At 39.1% G+C, this 15889-nt stretch overlaps 1 protein-coding gene and 1 pseudogene across 5 annotated transcripts in view; both read left to right on the plus strand.

Annotated features, from left to right (window-relative positions):
• The window catches only part of ADIPOR2 (adiponectin receptor 2), a 123338-nt gene that overhangs the window by 102689 nt on the left and 4760 nt on the right, over positions 1-15889 (plus strand). For all 5 annotated transcript variants that reach the window (XM_077759240.1, XM_077759238.1, XM_077759239.1 and 2 more), the window contains exons 3-7: positions 5136-5255; positions 10394-10565; positions 12987-13173; positions 13438-13625; positions 15633-15826. In XM_077759240.1, coding sequence (XP_077615366.1) covers positions 5136-5255; positions 10394-10565; positions 12987-13173; positions 13438-13625; positions 15633-15826 — 861 coding nt within the window. The remainder of the gene's footprint in view (positions 1-5135; positions 5256-10393; positions 10566-12986; positions 13174-13437; positions 13626-15632; positions 15827-15889) is intronic.
• On the plus strand, positions 7142-7567 carry LOC144227390 (cytochrome c oxidase subunit 7A2, mitochondrial pseudogene; annotated as a pseudogene).

Raw genomic sequence — 15889 nt, forward strand, 5'->3', positions numbered from 1 at the left:
TTAAAAAAAAAAAAAAAAAAGGCCTCTGCTTTCTTCCAAGTACCTAAACTTGGTTCCTAGAATGTCAGAATGGAGGGAATACCAAGAGTCATTTAGTTTAGTAAAGATGCATGCATTAATTGGGATTACTTGGGGTGCCTGGGTGACTCAGTCAATTAAGCGTCTGACTTCCGCTCACGTCATGATCTCACAGTTTGTGGATTTGAGTCCCGTGGGTGGGCTCTGCTGACAGCTCAGAGCCTGGAGCCTGCTTTAGATTTCATGTCTCCCTCTCTCTCTGCCCTTCTCCTGCTTGTGCTCTCTCTCTCTCAAAATTAAATAAACATTTAAAAAAAAAAGATGCATTCATTAATTTTCTGCAGATGTTTTTGGGTGTTATTTTTTTTAAAGTATGTATTAGCACTCTTGGAATACAAAGATAAGACATAGTTTCTGCCCTTAAGCAGCTGACACTCTAGTTGGAGGAGCAGACAAATATATCAATACATTTATGCTAAACGCTGTGTGATTGTGCAGGGTACTATGGGAGCAACTCTACTTTCTAAAAAAAATTTTAAAAAATGTTTTATTTATTTCTGAGAGAGAGCGACAGCTTGAGGAGGGGAGGGTCAGAGAGAGAGGGAGATACAGAATCCGAAACAGTCTCCAGGCTCTGAGCTGGCTGTCAGCACAGAACCCGACATGGGGCTTGAACCCACGAACCGTGAGATCATGACCTGAGCCAAAGTTGGACACTTAACCAACTGAGCCACCCAGGTGCCCCGAGCAACTCTACTTTCAACTGGGCATCTAGGGAGGTAAAACTTGAGTTTCAGAGTTAACTAAAGTTGAGAAAAGATTAAGGGCATTCTAGACAGAAGGAATAGCAGATGTAAATAGACACAGAAGTAAATAGCATGATGCTTTTAGGGAATAGTATCAATAATAGCTAGCATGTATTGAGTATGTGCATACCAGTGTGTATTGGTATGTGCTGGTGTCTAAACCTGTAAAATGTTCAGCATAGCTAGAATGAAGGATCAAAAGTACAAGGAAGTGGAGAGTTTGGAAGCAAGTAAGCCTAGACAATTGAGGCCTAAAATCCAGATCTCTTGAATCCTGGTGCATTATTTTTTGTCATCCAAAATTCTTTTTGAAATGTATAATGTGGATGTATTGGTTGAAATGAATAGGCCATTTCTTCCAGGCCTCTGACTCTAAAACCTGAACTCTTCTAACTATATTTGCTCAAGTATATAGTTAAGCATTTTGTAAGCTTCCTTAGACAAAAAAGGCATTTCAAACCAGGTTGCCCTGATCTTTAGTTTTATGGTCCCGCCCCCCCCACCCCCCCCCAGGTCTCTTGAGTTTTCAGGGTATTAAGTCAGATAAAGAGAACAGCCTTTATGGTTGTCCTACTTTTCCTCTGCTCCAGATTCTTACACATTTTTCAGGGCTTGCTTCAGATGTTACCTTTCTAGAAAACTTCCCAGCAGTGCCAAAGTTAAATGTTTTTCTTTTCTATTTGTATCAGACCTTTTTCATACAGTTCATACTGTTCACTAGTTCCTTGCTGTATTTACTTTCATGCATGTCTTCCCCACTAGGTTGTGGTACTAACTTTAATGTTCTCAGTACCTAGCCCATCCTCATAATAATAAGGACCATCATTTATTTATTGCCTTCTGAGTCCTGGGCCCTGTGCTAGTTTCTTTTCAGTTATTATCTTTGATCCTGAAAACATCTATCTGTTTGTAGGTAAAATTATCTCACAGATAAGGAAACTGATGCATTAGTTAAATATAATCTTGTCAAAGATGATAGAATTTATCAGTGCTCACTTTATCTGACTTCAAACTCTTAATCCATTATGGGAAGCTACCCTTTCCTAAAAAAAATGTTTGACTAAATGTATAAACACTGTTTTTGACACTAGTTGGTATTTGACTTAGACCATACATCCCACATTCTGAATGTACTTGTTTTCTTTCAGTAAACATGTATTAGCATTGCTGAGGATGTAGAGCTGTTTCTTCCCCAGCAACAGTGTCATGAACTATTCATCTCTTTGTAGATGGGTATATTGAGTACCTATGGAGAAAGGTCACCCTACCCTCATTTCTTTCTTATCTAAGTCTGTAATTTAAGATTAAGTGTGTAAAATGCCTTTTCTTTTGCCAGGGAGGCTGGTTTACCTTTTCCTATCAGTAGTCTTCTATGGATCCAAATGCATTATTAACCTGATACTCAAAAGTGACTGATTGTAAGTAATCCCATTGATATGCCAGATAGGTCTACAACTTAATCGGATTTTACTTATGATAGTACAGGAAGCATTTAACTATAGTTCTACTTTATGTCTTCATTTGTAGTTTTATTAGAAACTGCTGGCATAATTTATTTGTAAGAAAGTCCAGTCTGAATCTTTGCTTCTGTTACTCTTTGTGTAGAGCTAAATACATGTTGAACATGCATAAATATTTGAGTTGTTTTACATTTTATATGTAAATTGATATTTTGTACTTTAAAATCAGTCGGCTAATCATTTTAAGCTATTATTTTTTTTCAGTTTTCATATAATTGATTTAAAATTTTTTAAATTATATATTTATTTTTGAGAGAGAAAGAGAGCGAGGAAGGGGCACAGAAGGAGGGAGACACAGAATCCGAAGCAGGGTCCAGGCTCTGAGCTGTCAGCACATGGGCTCGAACCCATGACCTGTGAGATCATGTCCTGAGCCGAAGTTGGACACTTAACCGACTGAGCCACCCCACCACCCCATGTTTGTTTGTTTGTTTGTTTATGAGAGAGAAAGAAAATGTGAGTGGGGGAGGGGCAGGGGGAGGGGGAGACACAGAATCCGAAGCAGGCTCCAGACTCTAGGCTCTGAGCATCAGCACAGAACCTGACTCCGGGTATGAACTCAAGAACTGTGAGATCATGACCTGAGCTGAAATCAGATGCTTAAGCAACAGAACCTCCCAGGCACCCCGTATTTGATGTTTTAATGAAGTTTATCATTTTAAATGTTTTTTTTTTAATTTATTTCTAGGAGAGAGAGAGAGAGAGAGACAGCGCGAGCAGGGGAGGCTCAGAGAGAGAGGCAGTCACAGACTGAAACAGGCTCCAGGCTCTGAGCTGGCAGTCAGCACAGAGCCCGACGCGGGGCCCGAACCCACGAACCGCAAGATCATGACCTAAGCGAAAGTCGGACGCTTAACCGACTAAGCCACCCAGGCGCCCCTGAAGTTTATCATTTTAATCTTATGTTTTATTAGGCACAATCCTTTAAAATTTTTTGTTGAAAAAGTTTTAAAGCATTAATTAATTGAGTCCACAGTGAAGTATGTAACATATTACACAGAGCTGTTTTCAGGGCTGTGAGGAAGAAGACCACAAAGACCCTTAAAATCTTGTTTAGGAAATGATCCACTACAAAAGTAAAATCCAGTCAAACATGAAATAAAACCGTGTAAACAATGAAACGGAGTTGTAAATCAGATGTTATATTCATTGTCAAATGAGAGTTGCAGACTTCAAGTGTTAGAGAAGTTCAGAAGTGGAGCCAGTTGCTATGGGTTAGGTGGGGCATATACATTTTCTGGTAAAAACTGCTTCTTGATTGAGGGGGGATTGAAAAACTCTTAAATATTACAGTGGTTTGTAGCCCTCCAAAGGGCCATAGCACATAAACATATAATACAGTATACCTGGGTTAATAAAATTTTCTGGGAATGGGAGAAACAATCTAAAAATGCCTGGGTGGGGGAAGGTAGCAATCATGAAATTAAGGTTGAGAAACTGGGCACCGAAGGGCAGACAATAAGTTTTAGGTAAGTAACAAAGGGAGGGTGTTGTATAAGTAAGAATTGTAGAGAAGCAGAGTCAAGATAGCCTTCTTGGAGAACATAATTTTTTAACAGTTGAGAGTGGGTACGTAACGTGTTTCACATGCCTCTTAATACTAAGCACCTAGTTATCTTGAAAAGTAAAGAGTAGGAAAATAAAATATTAGGATTTCTTTTTAAACATGTTCAAATTAAAGTGTTGTGGTAGATTACCTATTGTGCCTGCATGTTCAGCCTTAACAGTTTTCTGACTGGAGGTAGAAGGTATTTTCATTTCTTCATGCAGTCATGTTAGCAGTACTATTTATCTAGCAGACTTATTAGATACGGAGTTACTGTTCTCTTGTGCTTTCATTATTCACTGAGTTGCAGAATGTCAGTCTCCCTAGGGAATAGGGAGGACTGTAGTTTTAAACACCTCTTTCAGATTAGAAATGAGAAAATTGAGGCTCAGAAAGGTTGAGAGACCTGTATAAAGTTCCATGGATACTAGTGACAAAACCAGACTTACTACTGCTTAGGTCTCCTGACTTCTGGTCAGTTGTCCTTCTCACAGTACCCTTCTGTCTAGTATGAAGCTTCATCTGGAAAAAGAAGTCTTAATGTCTTAAGGTCTAACCAGATTGTCATTTCTTTCTTCATTTTGTCAATAGTGTGGAAAGACATTGGGCGGGGGAGTTTTTACTTTTTCACTTTAATAGTCTTAACCTTAGGCAACTTATTACCTCTTTGCCTAATGCTTTTTATGTGTTAAGTGGGGATAAGAATACTTATCTAATAATAAGTGGCTGTCAGGATTAAGTTAGATGGCCTTTATAAAGTCCTTTCTTTCGGTTGGCATATTTTAAGAATTGAGTAAATGTGTTTTTCTTTTTTTCCCTTTTTCCCCCCTAGAGCACTTATCACATTGCATTACAATTATTTATTTTATATTCACCAGGTGGGGTTCCTGGAGATTTTCCCCTCAGTAATTTCTCAACTTTAAATGTTTAGTAATAATATGTAATCTGTGAATATATTCTTAAAACAAAAAATGAACCATTCAAGCTACCCCAGGAATTTGGTACTGAAACATAGGAACGCTCTTGTATTTCATTTGCCTGTTAGAGAAGAACTGAGTAACTGTTACTCATTTTTAATAGTCATAATTCTATAATAAACTGACTTTACTTCCCATATTACTTGTTTGAGGCCTTGCTTTGACCTTAAGAGAGAATTGTTTCATTATAATTTTTCAAATAAAGTGTATTGATTGTTTTATTTGGCCCTGGTCTCTGTCCCTGACTGCTTCTACGATTGCCTTACAGATCTCTGAGGAACATGAATGCAATGATGAAGTTTCTCAGGAAGATGAGGGGTTTATGGGCATGTCCCCCCTTTTACAAGCACATCATGCTATGGAAAGAATGGAAGAATTTGTTTGTAAGGTAAGATGGCAGTTTCTTGTTATTCCTGTGCTATATACTTAACCCTTTCCAAACAGCAACTTTTAAGGAGAGTTGCAGTACCAGCCTATGGTTTACTTTGGGGATAATCTGTGGCAAAATGGAGACAGAAGCAATCTCATGACTTTAACCCTGGTTAAGACAAAATACATTTGCCTGCCGAAACCATGATAAAGTTGTGATAAAACTAGAATATCCATCTATGAACAAGTGTTTCCTGATGTAAGTTAACAGAGTAGTGTCTTGTTGATAGTTTAGATAAGACAGGATGAAAGTTGTGTGGGGTAGGGGGGTGAGGGGGTGATGCTTAGATATACTGAAGCCATCTCCAAGTCCCTTGAATCTCTTTTGTTATTTGACTGTAAAGGCAAATGTGCTAATCTTTCTAAAGATTCCTTGGCTAGTCAAACTACTCTTTAGATAGAAATTTCCCGTTTTTCATGCACATCCAGTATTTCCAATTTAGCTGGCATGTTTTCTGTCTCTGAATTTTTTCTTCTAATGCATTGTGTGATTCTTTAGGACCTATTATGGGGACTTTTTTCCTTCTAAATGGTAACTGATATTGGGGGTGCTTTCTTAGAATAGGAACACTGGTAAATTTACAGCTTCTTGATAATCTGATTATTAGATAGGGCTCTAAGAGATCTAAAGTCATAAGTCAGTCTGCCTGTGTTTGTATGTGTAAATAAATTAATTTGTTAAACATTTCTGGAGAACTCTTGGTCATTTAGAGAGAAATTTTTGTGACTCTTATCTTTCTCAGGAATTTCATGAAATCAAGACTTTTTATGCATATGGACCCTGAAAACTAAGTTAGGTTTTCCTGCGTTCACAGTGGTGGTAGAAATAATTGGGGTCAGTTGACTCTAGAATACTATACTTTGGGCAAGAGGATGAGAAGAGAACATTATAATCCAAATATAGACATCCCTTCTAAGATAAAGGGATGGATGGAGAGTGGTGAGGGAGGGATATAAACATTTATGGGTCTACTTACAGCCCAGGAAATTTTAATCAGTGTTTGAAAGTTGGTGAAGGAAGCCAAGCAAAACAAGAGATTCTTTCTAGTGATTGCTGTCTTAGGAATTAACATAAAAGGATATAGAAGATATATTTTGTTTTTCAAAAAGCAAATTTGGTGGTAAATCTCTCAAAGTTGAATATTTAGTGTCTGGGCCATTAGGGATTTTTAATTTTTTTTTTTTTTTTAATGTTTTATTTATTTCTAGGAGAGAGAGAGAGACAGTGTGAGCAGGGGAGGGTCAGAGAGAGAGGGAGTGACAGACTGAAACAGGCTCCAGGCTCTGAGCTGGCAGTCAGCACAGAGCCCGACGCGGGGCTCGAACCCACGAACCACGAGATCATGACCTAAGCGAAAGTCAGACGCTTAACCGACTAAGCCACCCAGGCGCCCCCATTAGGGATTTTTAATATTTATAGATTAGTGGGGTGCTATAGTTAACTTGACTCCCTTTTTCTCTTTTTCTGAACTGAGAGTAAAGAATAAAGCAAATAAAACTTTCAATGTAACAGCTAATGGAAGAATAAATAGGGCATTTGTTTGCTCCAAACTATGATTTACTGAAGAAAACTGAATGGAGCACAAAAATTATTACCATTCCCTTATCATCCTCTAGCAGTTTGTCTATGAGAGCAGACTGAAGGGGCTTCTTGTGACATGGCATTCTCTAAGCTTGCTCTACCTGCTGCTGTGGTGCACCTGAGTGTACTTGACAACTAACTGGGTCTAGTGACAAGAAAAAAAATTTTTTTCTTGGATTGAAAGCAAGTAAACAATTTAAAATGAAGTGTCCTGTGGCCTTGTTCGTATACTTACTTCCCCTTTTAAAAAAGCTTTTCTGGTGTTCGGTTTTCGCGGTTGGTGGGTAGTAACCGAGCCAACATGCTGTGGACTCTGCTGGCTCTTCGTCAGATTGCCCAGAGAACCATAAGTACTGCTTCACGCAGGCAGCTTGAAAATAAAGTTCCAGAGAAGCAAAAGCTATTTCAGGAGGATAATGGAATTCCAGTGTATCTAAAGGGTGGAGAAGCTGATGCCCTCCTGTATAGAGCCACCATGATACTTACAGTTGGTGGAACAGCGTATGCCATATATCAGCTAGCTATGGCTTCATTTCCCAAGAAGCAAGACTGACTTCAGTTTATCATCTCAACAGGCAGTTGGTTCAGTTTCATTCAGCTCTCTCTGGACCAATAATTGATAAATAACTGAGTTCTTCTTTGGGGATCAATATTTATTGACTTATACTAACTGCCATCAATAAAGCAGTCTTTACCATTAAAAAAAAAAAAGCTTTTCTTACAGGAATAGGGGAAATAAAATCATTTAGTCTTTATTGAGTATCCAAGTTTGAGCATGGTCTCTTTTTCTCCAGCTTCTAAAATTAAGAATAAATGTTTTTTGTGTTAGTGGTCTAATACAAATCCAGTGGACCATTAGGGATTTTTGATATCAGATATATGCAGTACCTTTGTTATGCTTATAAATACATTTGTATTTGTATTTTTTTTTACACTGGGGGGTAGAAGAGGATGCCTGTTTGGGTTGGCATTTGGATTGACTCCAAGTTGAGAATTGAGGGTGCAATGTCCGTTGAATAAGACACTAATTTCATTATAATTATGAAAGTGTATCTCCTTAGTTCAGCTTAGACCATTAGAATGTTTGTTTAGAAATGGAGAAAAATCACTCTGTTATATGCAAATATAACTAGTAAGAAACTCAACATATTCTTTCTGACTGCAAAAAGGGAGCATTTAGGCTGTGTGGGATAAAACAATAGCACTTTTCATATGGTCACAGCAGAGCTGTTTGCATATTGTAAACTACATAGCAATTGTGAGAATTGATTTCTCTTTTCCTCTCCCTGTTAGATTATAAAATTCTCCCAAAGTGAAACAGTAGCATCTTGTAAAGTTAACATTAACAGTAGCTGTCTTTTTTCAAGTAAAAATTAGATAAAGGAAATTTCAGTATCTTGGAGTGTTCTCTCTTTCTCCAGAAAGTCCTTATACCAGTAGACATTAAAAATCTAGATTAGTCTTTTGGCATTATTATTATTTTTAACTGTATGTTATAAACAAGTATAGAATGGCCAGATTTGAGTTAGAAGGTGAGAGAGGAAGTGGGGAGGCTACGGAGTGAGTGAGTTTTAGTAGTGTTAAGAGGGCCACTTCTACTGTTGAATTCTCATTTCCTTTGGAGTTACACAGAGGATCAGTTCTTTTACAAATGTATTTCAGTAGGAAGGATCAAGGATAGCAGAGAACTGGAAAATGTGCTACAAAAGTCTTTTTGCACCGTAGAGAGAGCGTACCAAGTTTGTATAGCCTAGCCGTGTTATTTGTCATAAGAATCCTCGGGGATAAAGGTGGGAAGACATTGTCTGAGCTTGAAGCCTGTAGGTAGACCACGTACCTGGCATTTTTCCTTGTATCTTTATGGTTCGTAGGAGTAAGTTAGTTCAGGATTAAGTGAGCCTTGTGATGTGTGCTCTCTGGGCTGAGAGACATTAAAAGAAACAGAGTGCAGGGATTGACAAACTTATTTTAAGAATGAGTACCAAATTCCTGATCCCTTTTCTGTTAGAGTCTTTGGGGGAGGGATAGTGAAGAAAAGGGGAGGCGGTGACAGGGCTCGAAGGGCAGTGAAGGTTTGAGTTGCTTTGCCATCTCTTTAGCACGATTGAGGGTAGATTAGTCACTGACTCCTAGTGATAGGCTCTGGGGATGGTCCTGGTGACATACCACCTGTGGGCTGGGTGGATGCTGGGGCTTGCTTTGAGTTATTTCATTTGATCCTTATGAAGGAATCAAAGTATTGTTGCCTTCATTTTATAAATGAGGAAACTGAAGCTTGGTGATTTTCTGATTAAAGCTCTTTCAACTAGTTAATGGCAGAGATCCAAGATTTTGACTGCTGTGCACTTTCTTCATCATGTTTGTTGTGGTAGGAAGAGAAGGGAGAGGGAGAGATTTTAGCAGAAGGCACAGAAGTGATTCCGATGTGAAATGTTGTTGGGGTCCAGGAGCAAATGTTCAAGAAAGAAATCTTGAGACCTCTTTGGTGCAAAAAAGGTGGTTTTATTAAAGCACAAGGGATAGGACCTGTGGGCAGAAAGAACTGCACTAGGGTTGTGAGGAGGGACTAAGTATAATACTTTCAAGTTGGGAGGGGGTTAGGGATAGTATAAGTCTCTAAGGAGTTTGGGAGCAAGATTTCCAAGACCTTGAGGGGCTAGCTGTTAATAGGAAAAGGCCACTTGTCATGAGACCCTTCAGATGTATGTCAGTGGGCCGTATGCTTGGAGAATGATTGCTAATAGTTACCTTGGGGACTGGGGGTGGTCATAGGATCCTGGAGTTCAGGCTAATGTCAAGTTAAGGTTGCTTTTTGCCTCCAGCACAGTATTAACATTGAGTCCAGTGAGTTCCTGGAGGGAGGTCATTCTGCCTGTTCCAAGTACTTGTCAGTGGGCTGTAAGTTATAAGGAAATTTAATTTTTTTCTTTGGCTTTGTTTTTCACATCAATTTTGTATACCACTGCCCTTATTGGCCCTTGAATGATACAGGGATTAGAGGTACTGACTCCCCATCACAATAGAAAATCCATGTATAATTTTTGACTCCTCCAAAACTTAACTATTAATAGACTACTGTTGACTCGAAGCCTTATCAATAACATGAACTCAACACATATTTTGTATGTTATATGTATTCTATACTGTATTCTTTAATAAAGTAAGCTAGAGAAAGAAAATGTTTTTAAGAACATAAGGAAGAGAAAATTCATTTACAGGGCTATACTGTAAAAAATCTGCATATAAGTTGACCCACGCATTTCAACCCCACAGTCAGGGGTCATCAGTTCTTTTTCCACCAACAGAAATATTAAGTATAAGAATGGTAATATTTAATATCACAGGGAATTTTCAGAGGTAAAGTCTTGTGGATAATGAAGGAAGGAGAGTTTGTATAGGTTGACCCTTCACTCTGCCTTTAGCCAAACTGAAACGAAGCTTGAAACCACTGCCTTAGGGCAACCAGTGTTGCTTCTTTGACACAACCACAAAAGTATTTGATATTCTTCTTCCAGGTATGGGAAGGTCGATGGCGAGTAATCCCTCATGATGTACTACCAGACTGGCTCAAGGATAACGATTTCCTTTTACATGGACATCGGCCCCCAATGCCTTCTTTCCGGGCCTGTTTTAAGAGCATTTTCAGAATACACACAGAGACAGGCAACATCTGGACCCATCTCTTAGGTATGTAATATCAGTGGTGTCAGGAACTAGTGATTCACTATGTTCTTTCTTTTTCCCCACCCATGTATTTGAGGGTTAAGGATAAAACTTTAAAAAGGTATTTGGGACTTGCCCTTTTGTTTTCTGGATTTCTGATGATAATTTCTTATTGGTTTACTGTGTGGTTATCCTACTTTGCATTTTGATTTTATTATACCGAAGTCATATTTTTTTCTACTAGATTTTTAACCTTGTCCTTGAACCAGGCCAATGCCATTTTGCTCTACAAAATGTGTATAGTATTTTAATGAACAATGTGAGGAAGGTGATTATTTAATAGAATTAAGCTGATTTTGGGGGCACCCCGGTGGGTCAGTCAGTTGAGCATCTGACTTCGCCTCAGGTCTTGATCTCATGGTTCGTGAGTTTGAGCCCCATGTTGCTCTGTGCTGACAGCTCAGAGCCTGGAGCCTGCTTTGGATTCTGTGTCTCCCTTCCTCTCTCTCTCTCTCTCTCAAACAAAAATAAACATTAAAAAAGAAAGAAGCTGATTTTTCAGTCATTACTTTATAAAAAAATTTTTTTATGTCTTTTTTTTGAGAGGCAGAGAGCAAGCAGGGGCCAGAGAGGGAGACACAGAATCTGAAGCAGGCTCCAGGCCCTGAGCTGTCAGCACAGAGCCTGATGGGGGCTCAAACCCACAAACTGTGAGGTCAGGATCTGAGCTGAAGTCAGTCACTCAACTAATTGAGCCACCCTGGTACACCCCCCCCCCCCTTTTTTAAAGTTTTTAATGTTTATTTTTGAGAGAGCACGTGTGAGGGAGAGACAGCAAAAGAGGGAGCACATTTAACTTCTTAATTTCTGTGCCGTCCTTCTATTAAATGGCCTTTTCCTAAGCAATAAGAAGAAGAGCAGTTTAAGAACTGGTTATGAAATAACATAAATAGGCACAATTTATTGTCCTTAACTTTTGAATCTGTTGAGTCAGTGGATAAGACCAGAGAAGCATAATATTCCGTGACATCTATTGATGGAGGAAAGCTGTATTTCTTGCCAGGGTTTGGAGGTATTAGAATTCATTGCAAAACAAACACAAAATGGACTTTGTGAAAGCTGGGCTCCAATATATGTGCCAAAAACTTTTCTTTCATGTTTTCTTTTTTAAGTTTGTTTATTTTGAGAAGTAGTACAAATAGGGGAGGGGCAGAGAGAGAGAGAGACAGACAGACAGACAGACAGAATCCCAAGCAGGCTCTGCTCTGTCAGCGTGGAGCCCAACGTGGGGCTCAAACTCAAAATGAGATCATGACCTGAGCCGTAATCAGGTGCTTAACTGACTGAGCCATCCAGGTGCCCCACCAAAAAGTTTCTAAATGAAATTTTATACTAGATCTAGAGGTAGAAGATCTATTATAGAGGTAGAAGATCTATGGTGTTTTTTTTTGTTTGTTTTTTTGGATTATGCTGTTAGAGAAAGAAGTTACTATATTCTATAAACTCATTTTTTAAATAGTTTATTGTCAGGTTGGTTTCCATATAACACCCAGTGCTCATCCCCACAAGTGCCCTCTTCCATGCCCATTACCCCCCGGTCCCCTCTCCCCTATACCCATCAGTCCTCAGTTTGTTCTCAGCATTCAAGAGTCTCATGGTTTGCCTCTCTCCCTCTCCCCCACTATTTTTCCCCTTCTTCTCCTCCATGGTCCTCCGTTAAGTTCCTCCTAATCTACTTAAACATGCAAACATATGGTATCTGTCCTTCTCTGCCTGACTTATTTCGCTCAGCGTAACACCCTCAGGTTCCATCCATGTTGCTACACATGGCCAGATTTCATTCTTTCTTATTGCCATGTAGTATTCTATCGTATAGATAAACTACATCTTCTTGATCTATTTGTCAGTTGATGGACACTTGGGCTCTTTCCATGATTTGGCTATTGTTGAGAGTGCTGCTATGAACATTGGGGGTACATTTGCCCCTATGTATCAGCACTCCTGTATCCCTTGGGTAAACTCCTAGCAGTGCTATTGCTGGGTCATAGGGGAGTTCTGTTGTTAATTTTTTGAGGAACCTCCACACTGTTTTCCAGAGGGGCTGCACCAGTTTACATTCCCACCAACAGTGTAGGACAGTGCCTGTTTCTCCACATCCTCGCCAGCATCTAGAGTCCTCTGATTTGCTCATTTTAGCCACTCTGACTGGCGTGAGGTGGTATCTCAGTGTGTATAAACTCATTTTTTGAGGCTGAGGAGTATAGGGTACCAACCATGTATGAAGTAGACCAAAATTTTGGATAAACTTCAGTTATTTGGAAAATTTTTCTTATGGAATGTTTGATTTAGATATCATTGTGATTGTGAAGGACTGAAAGCCTAATGAACACAGAGCACTGATTCTTCACAAGGATAATCTTTTCTCTTCCTATATTCTTTTCGTAGGTTGTGTATTCTTCCTGTGCCTGGGGATCTTTTATATGTTTCGCCCTAACATCTCCTTTGTGGCCCCTCTGCAAGAGAAGGTGGTCTTTGGATTATTCTTCTTGGGGGCCATTCTCTGCCTTTCTTTTTCATGGCTCTTCCACACAGTCTACTGCCACTCAGAAGGGGTCTCCCGGCTCTTCTCTAAGTAAGTATCTGAAAGTCTACATCGTAGTCAAATATTAGAGTCAGTGGTTAGGGGAAAACATCCAGTAGAGTTGGCAGAATTCTTGATACCATCTGAAGGGAACGTAAAAAAAAGTTGTCGTTGTTGTTGTTGTTTTTATTTAAAGCAAGCATCCTAGTTTGCTTCTTGGTTGTTACTGCTAGCTCATGTCATAGGGGATTAATTGGAACCTGTAGTGGGCAGTACATTTTAACATCAAATGGATTTTTTTCCCCCCTAATTTAGACTGGATTACTCTGGTATTGCTCTTCTGATTATGGGAAGTTTTGTTCCGTGGCTTTATTATTCTTTCTACTGTAATCCACAACCTTGCTTCATCTACTTGATTGTCATCTGTGTGCTGGGCATTGCGGCCATTATAGTTTCCCAGTGGGACATGTTTGCTACCCCTCAGTATCGAGGAGTAAGAGCAGGTAAGAGATGTGGGGGTTTTACACTGGACATTGATTTATTTGCCAGTCATTTATTAAAGGTCTACTTGACAAGTCTTATGCTGTGTACTTGTGATGCAAAGATATTTAAATAAGTCATAGTTTCTATTCTTCAGGGGCTTTTAATGTAGTAGTGTTCCTTAGTTATCTTAAAGTGCTAGAGTATTGTGAGCTTTATGAACTAATGCATATATTTTGTAATTCATTTGAGTTAACGGCTGTATGCTGTCCATTAGGCAGTGAGTGGCTCTGTAACCTTTCTAAAACAGTGATTCTTACTCTCTCAGCTTGGAGTGTATTTTTTTCTTAGTGATTGGTTCTTTTGTTGTTATTATCATTTTGTTTTATATTTTTATTAAAAAATGTGTACTGCTTTAGGTAAATAAAAACTTCATACTGATTGTATTCTACTAAAGTAGGCACCATACATTTCTTCTGATGTAGAGATAAAGAGGCTTTTCATAGTTAGAATAATGGCCTGTTTAGCTAGAGATCATATGGAAAGCCAAAAGGCTCTGGCTGAGCTTTCCTATAGAAGTATGGAGTTCAGAGAGACATGTTATGGATTATGTTTCCTTTTGACCTTTAAGAAAACAAAAACAAAACATTGAGTATTAAAATCCAAGCTGTGGTTCATTTATAGTTACCTAGAAGGTTAGAAGTTAGAATTTAACTTTTTGTTAACGACCATTGTTAGCAACAGTCTACCTACTTCCCTTTTTAAGTGATTATATGAGCAGATAACCAGTGATCAGGATTGGCTTCCAATAGTAACTTAACTGTGGTACTAAGCTTCCTTCAGCACATGAGATAAGAGTACAGCCAAACATTCTGCTGTGATACGCATCAGAAGAACCAAGTTCCTGAGGCTCTGACTTCCAAGAATGATAGTCAAGACCACTAGAGCCTTTATTAACCACTTAAAGGGAAATAAGTGAAACAGGATCATGATGATTTTTCTTTAGTGAGGGGTAGAGGGAGGAAAAGGTTTTTATTTAGGCCTGCTTGATTCCTTTCTTTTGTGAGATGAGCATTGCCATTTTCCTCTTCTCTTATAGATGTATGTGTATACATTTATTGCTGCATACCAGCAATGTATTTGGTAATGTCCAGAGCAAGTAGTATGCTCCTTGTCATGTACGTTGAGTTAAACATCATTTTTAACTGTGTCAAAATGTAGGAGCAGTTACTGGGTGCTACAAGATGTTCCTGTGGTGTTTTGATGGACACAGATTTGTGTATATATTCATAAACTCACACATATATAAATTACTCCGCTTTTTTACAAACTTTTACTTAACGTTCCATTTGTCACAGTCTGGTAATTTTTACTTTGTTTTAAGTTCATTTAAAAAAAATTGCTGATTGAGATCACTCAGTTGATTTTACTAATCTAGTTTTAATCCAGAAGTTTGAAAAACACTGCTGTAGATGATCTGGAAGGCAGTAGGGCTGTGGTGGAGTGATTCTGATAGATGTCTGTACCGGATTGGTACTTTCTGGCACTGGGAGCTTTCCACAGCAGTCCTGCCTTCCCCCCTCCACCCTTTCACTCTGCTCCAACCCCAGGAATGTCTGGTGCTTCAAAGGGAACATAAAATATGTAAAACTGCTGTTTTGCAATCTGTGTCTCTAAAGAGGCAACATTTAGGGAAGTTTAAACAATCTCCTTGAGCTGCCTGTTCCTGAAACACTTAGCGACATAATTCTGCACCCTTGGAGGACTGCTGACTTGTTAAGCTAAGCATCTCTCAGCAGGAGGCTCCTTGCATTGGTAAATAGATACACCTTTTAGAACTTAGCTGTGCTGTCTGGTGTGGCAATGTCCCAGAGTTTGAAGAACGTTTTTCCTTTCAAACAAGAAGCTAGTGTTGCATCGCGCTTGAAATATTCAGTTTATAGAATTACTAGTACTGTGTTGTAATATTGATGACTTCTTCCTTATTTCTCTTCTGCATTTTTGCTTTATTCTGTTCTTACAATCGCTAGGAGTGTTTTTAGGCCTTGGCCTGAGCGGAATCATTCCTACATTGCACTATGTCATCTCGGAGGGATTCCTGAAGGCTGCCACCATTGGGCAGATTGGCTGGCTTATGCTGATGGCCAGCCTCTATATCACAGGCGCTGCCCTATATGCTGCCCGCATCCCTGAACGCTTCTTTCCCGGCAAGTGTGATATCTGGGTAAGTATGACCAGGGGCAGTTAGTGTATATACATACATATCTGTTAGTTGGTTATTGGCAGA

Source organism: Crocuta crocuta, unplaced genomic scaffold (assembly GCF_008692635.1).
Source record: "Crocuta crocuta isolate KB4526 unplaced genomic scaffold, BGI_CrCroc_1.0 scaffold72, whole genome shotgun sequence".
In the NCBI taxonomy this organism is placed as follows: Eukaryota; Metazoa; Chordata; class Mammalia; order Carnivora; family Hyaenidae; genus Crocuta; species Crocuta crocuta.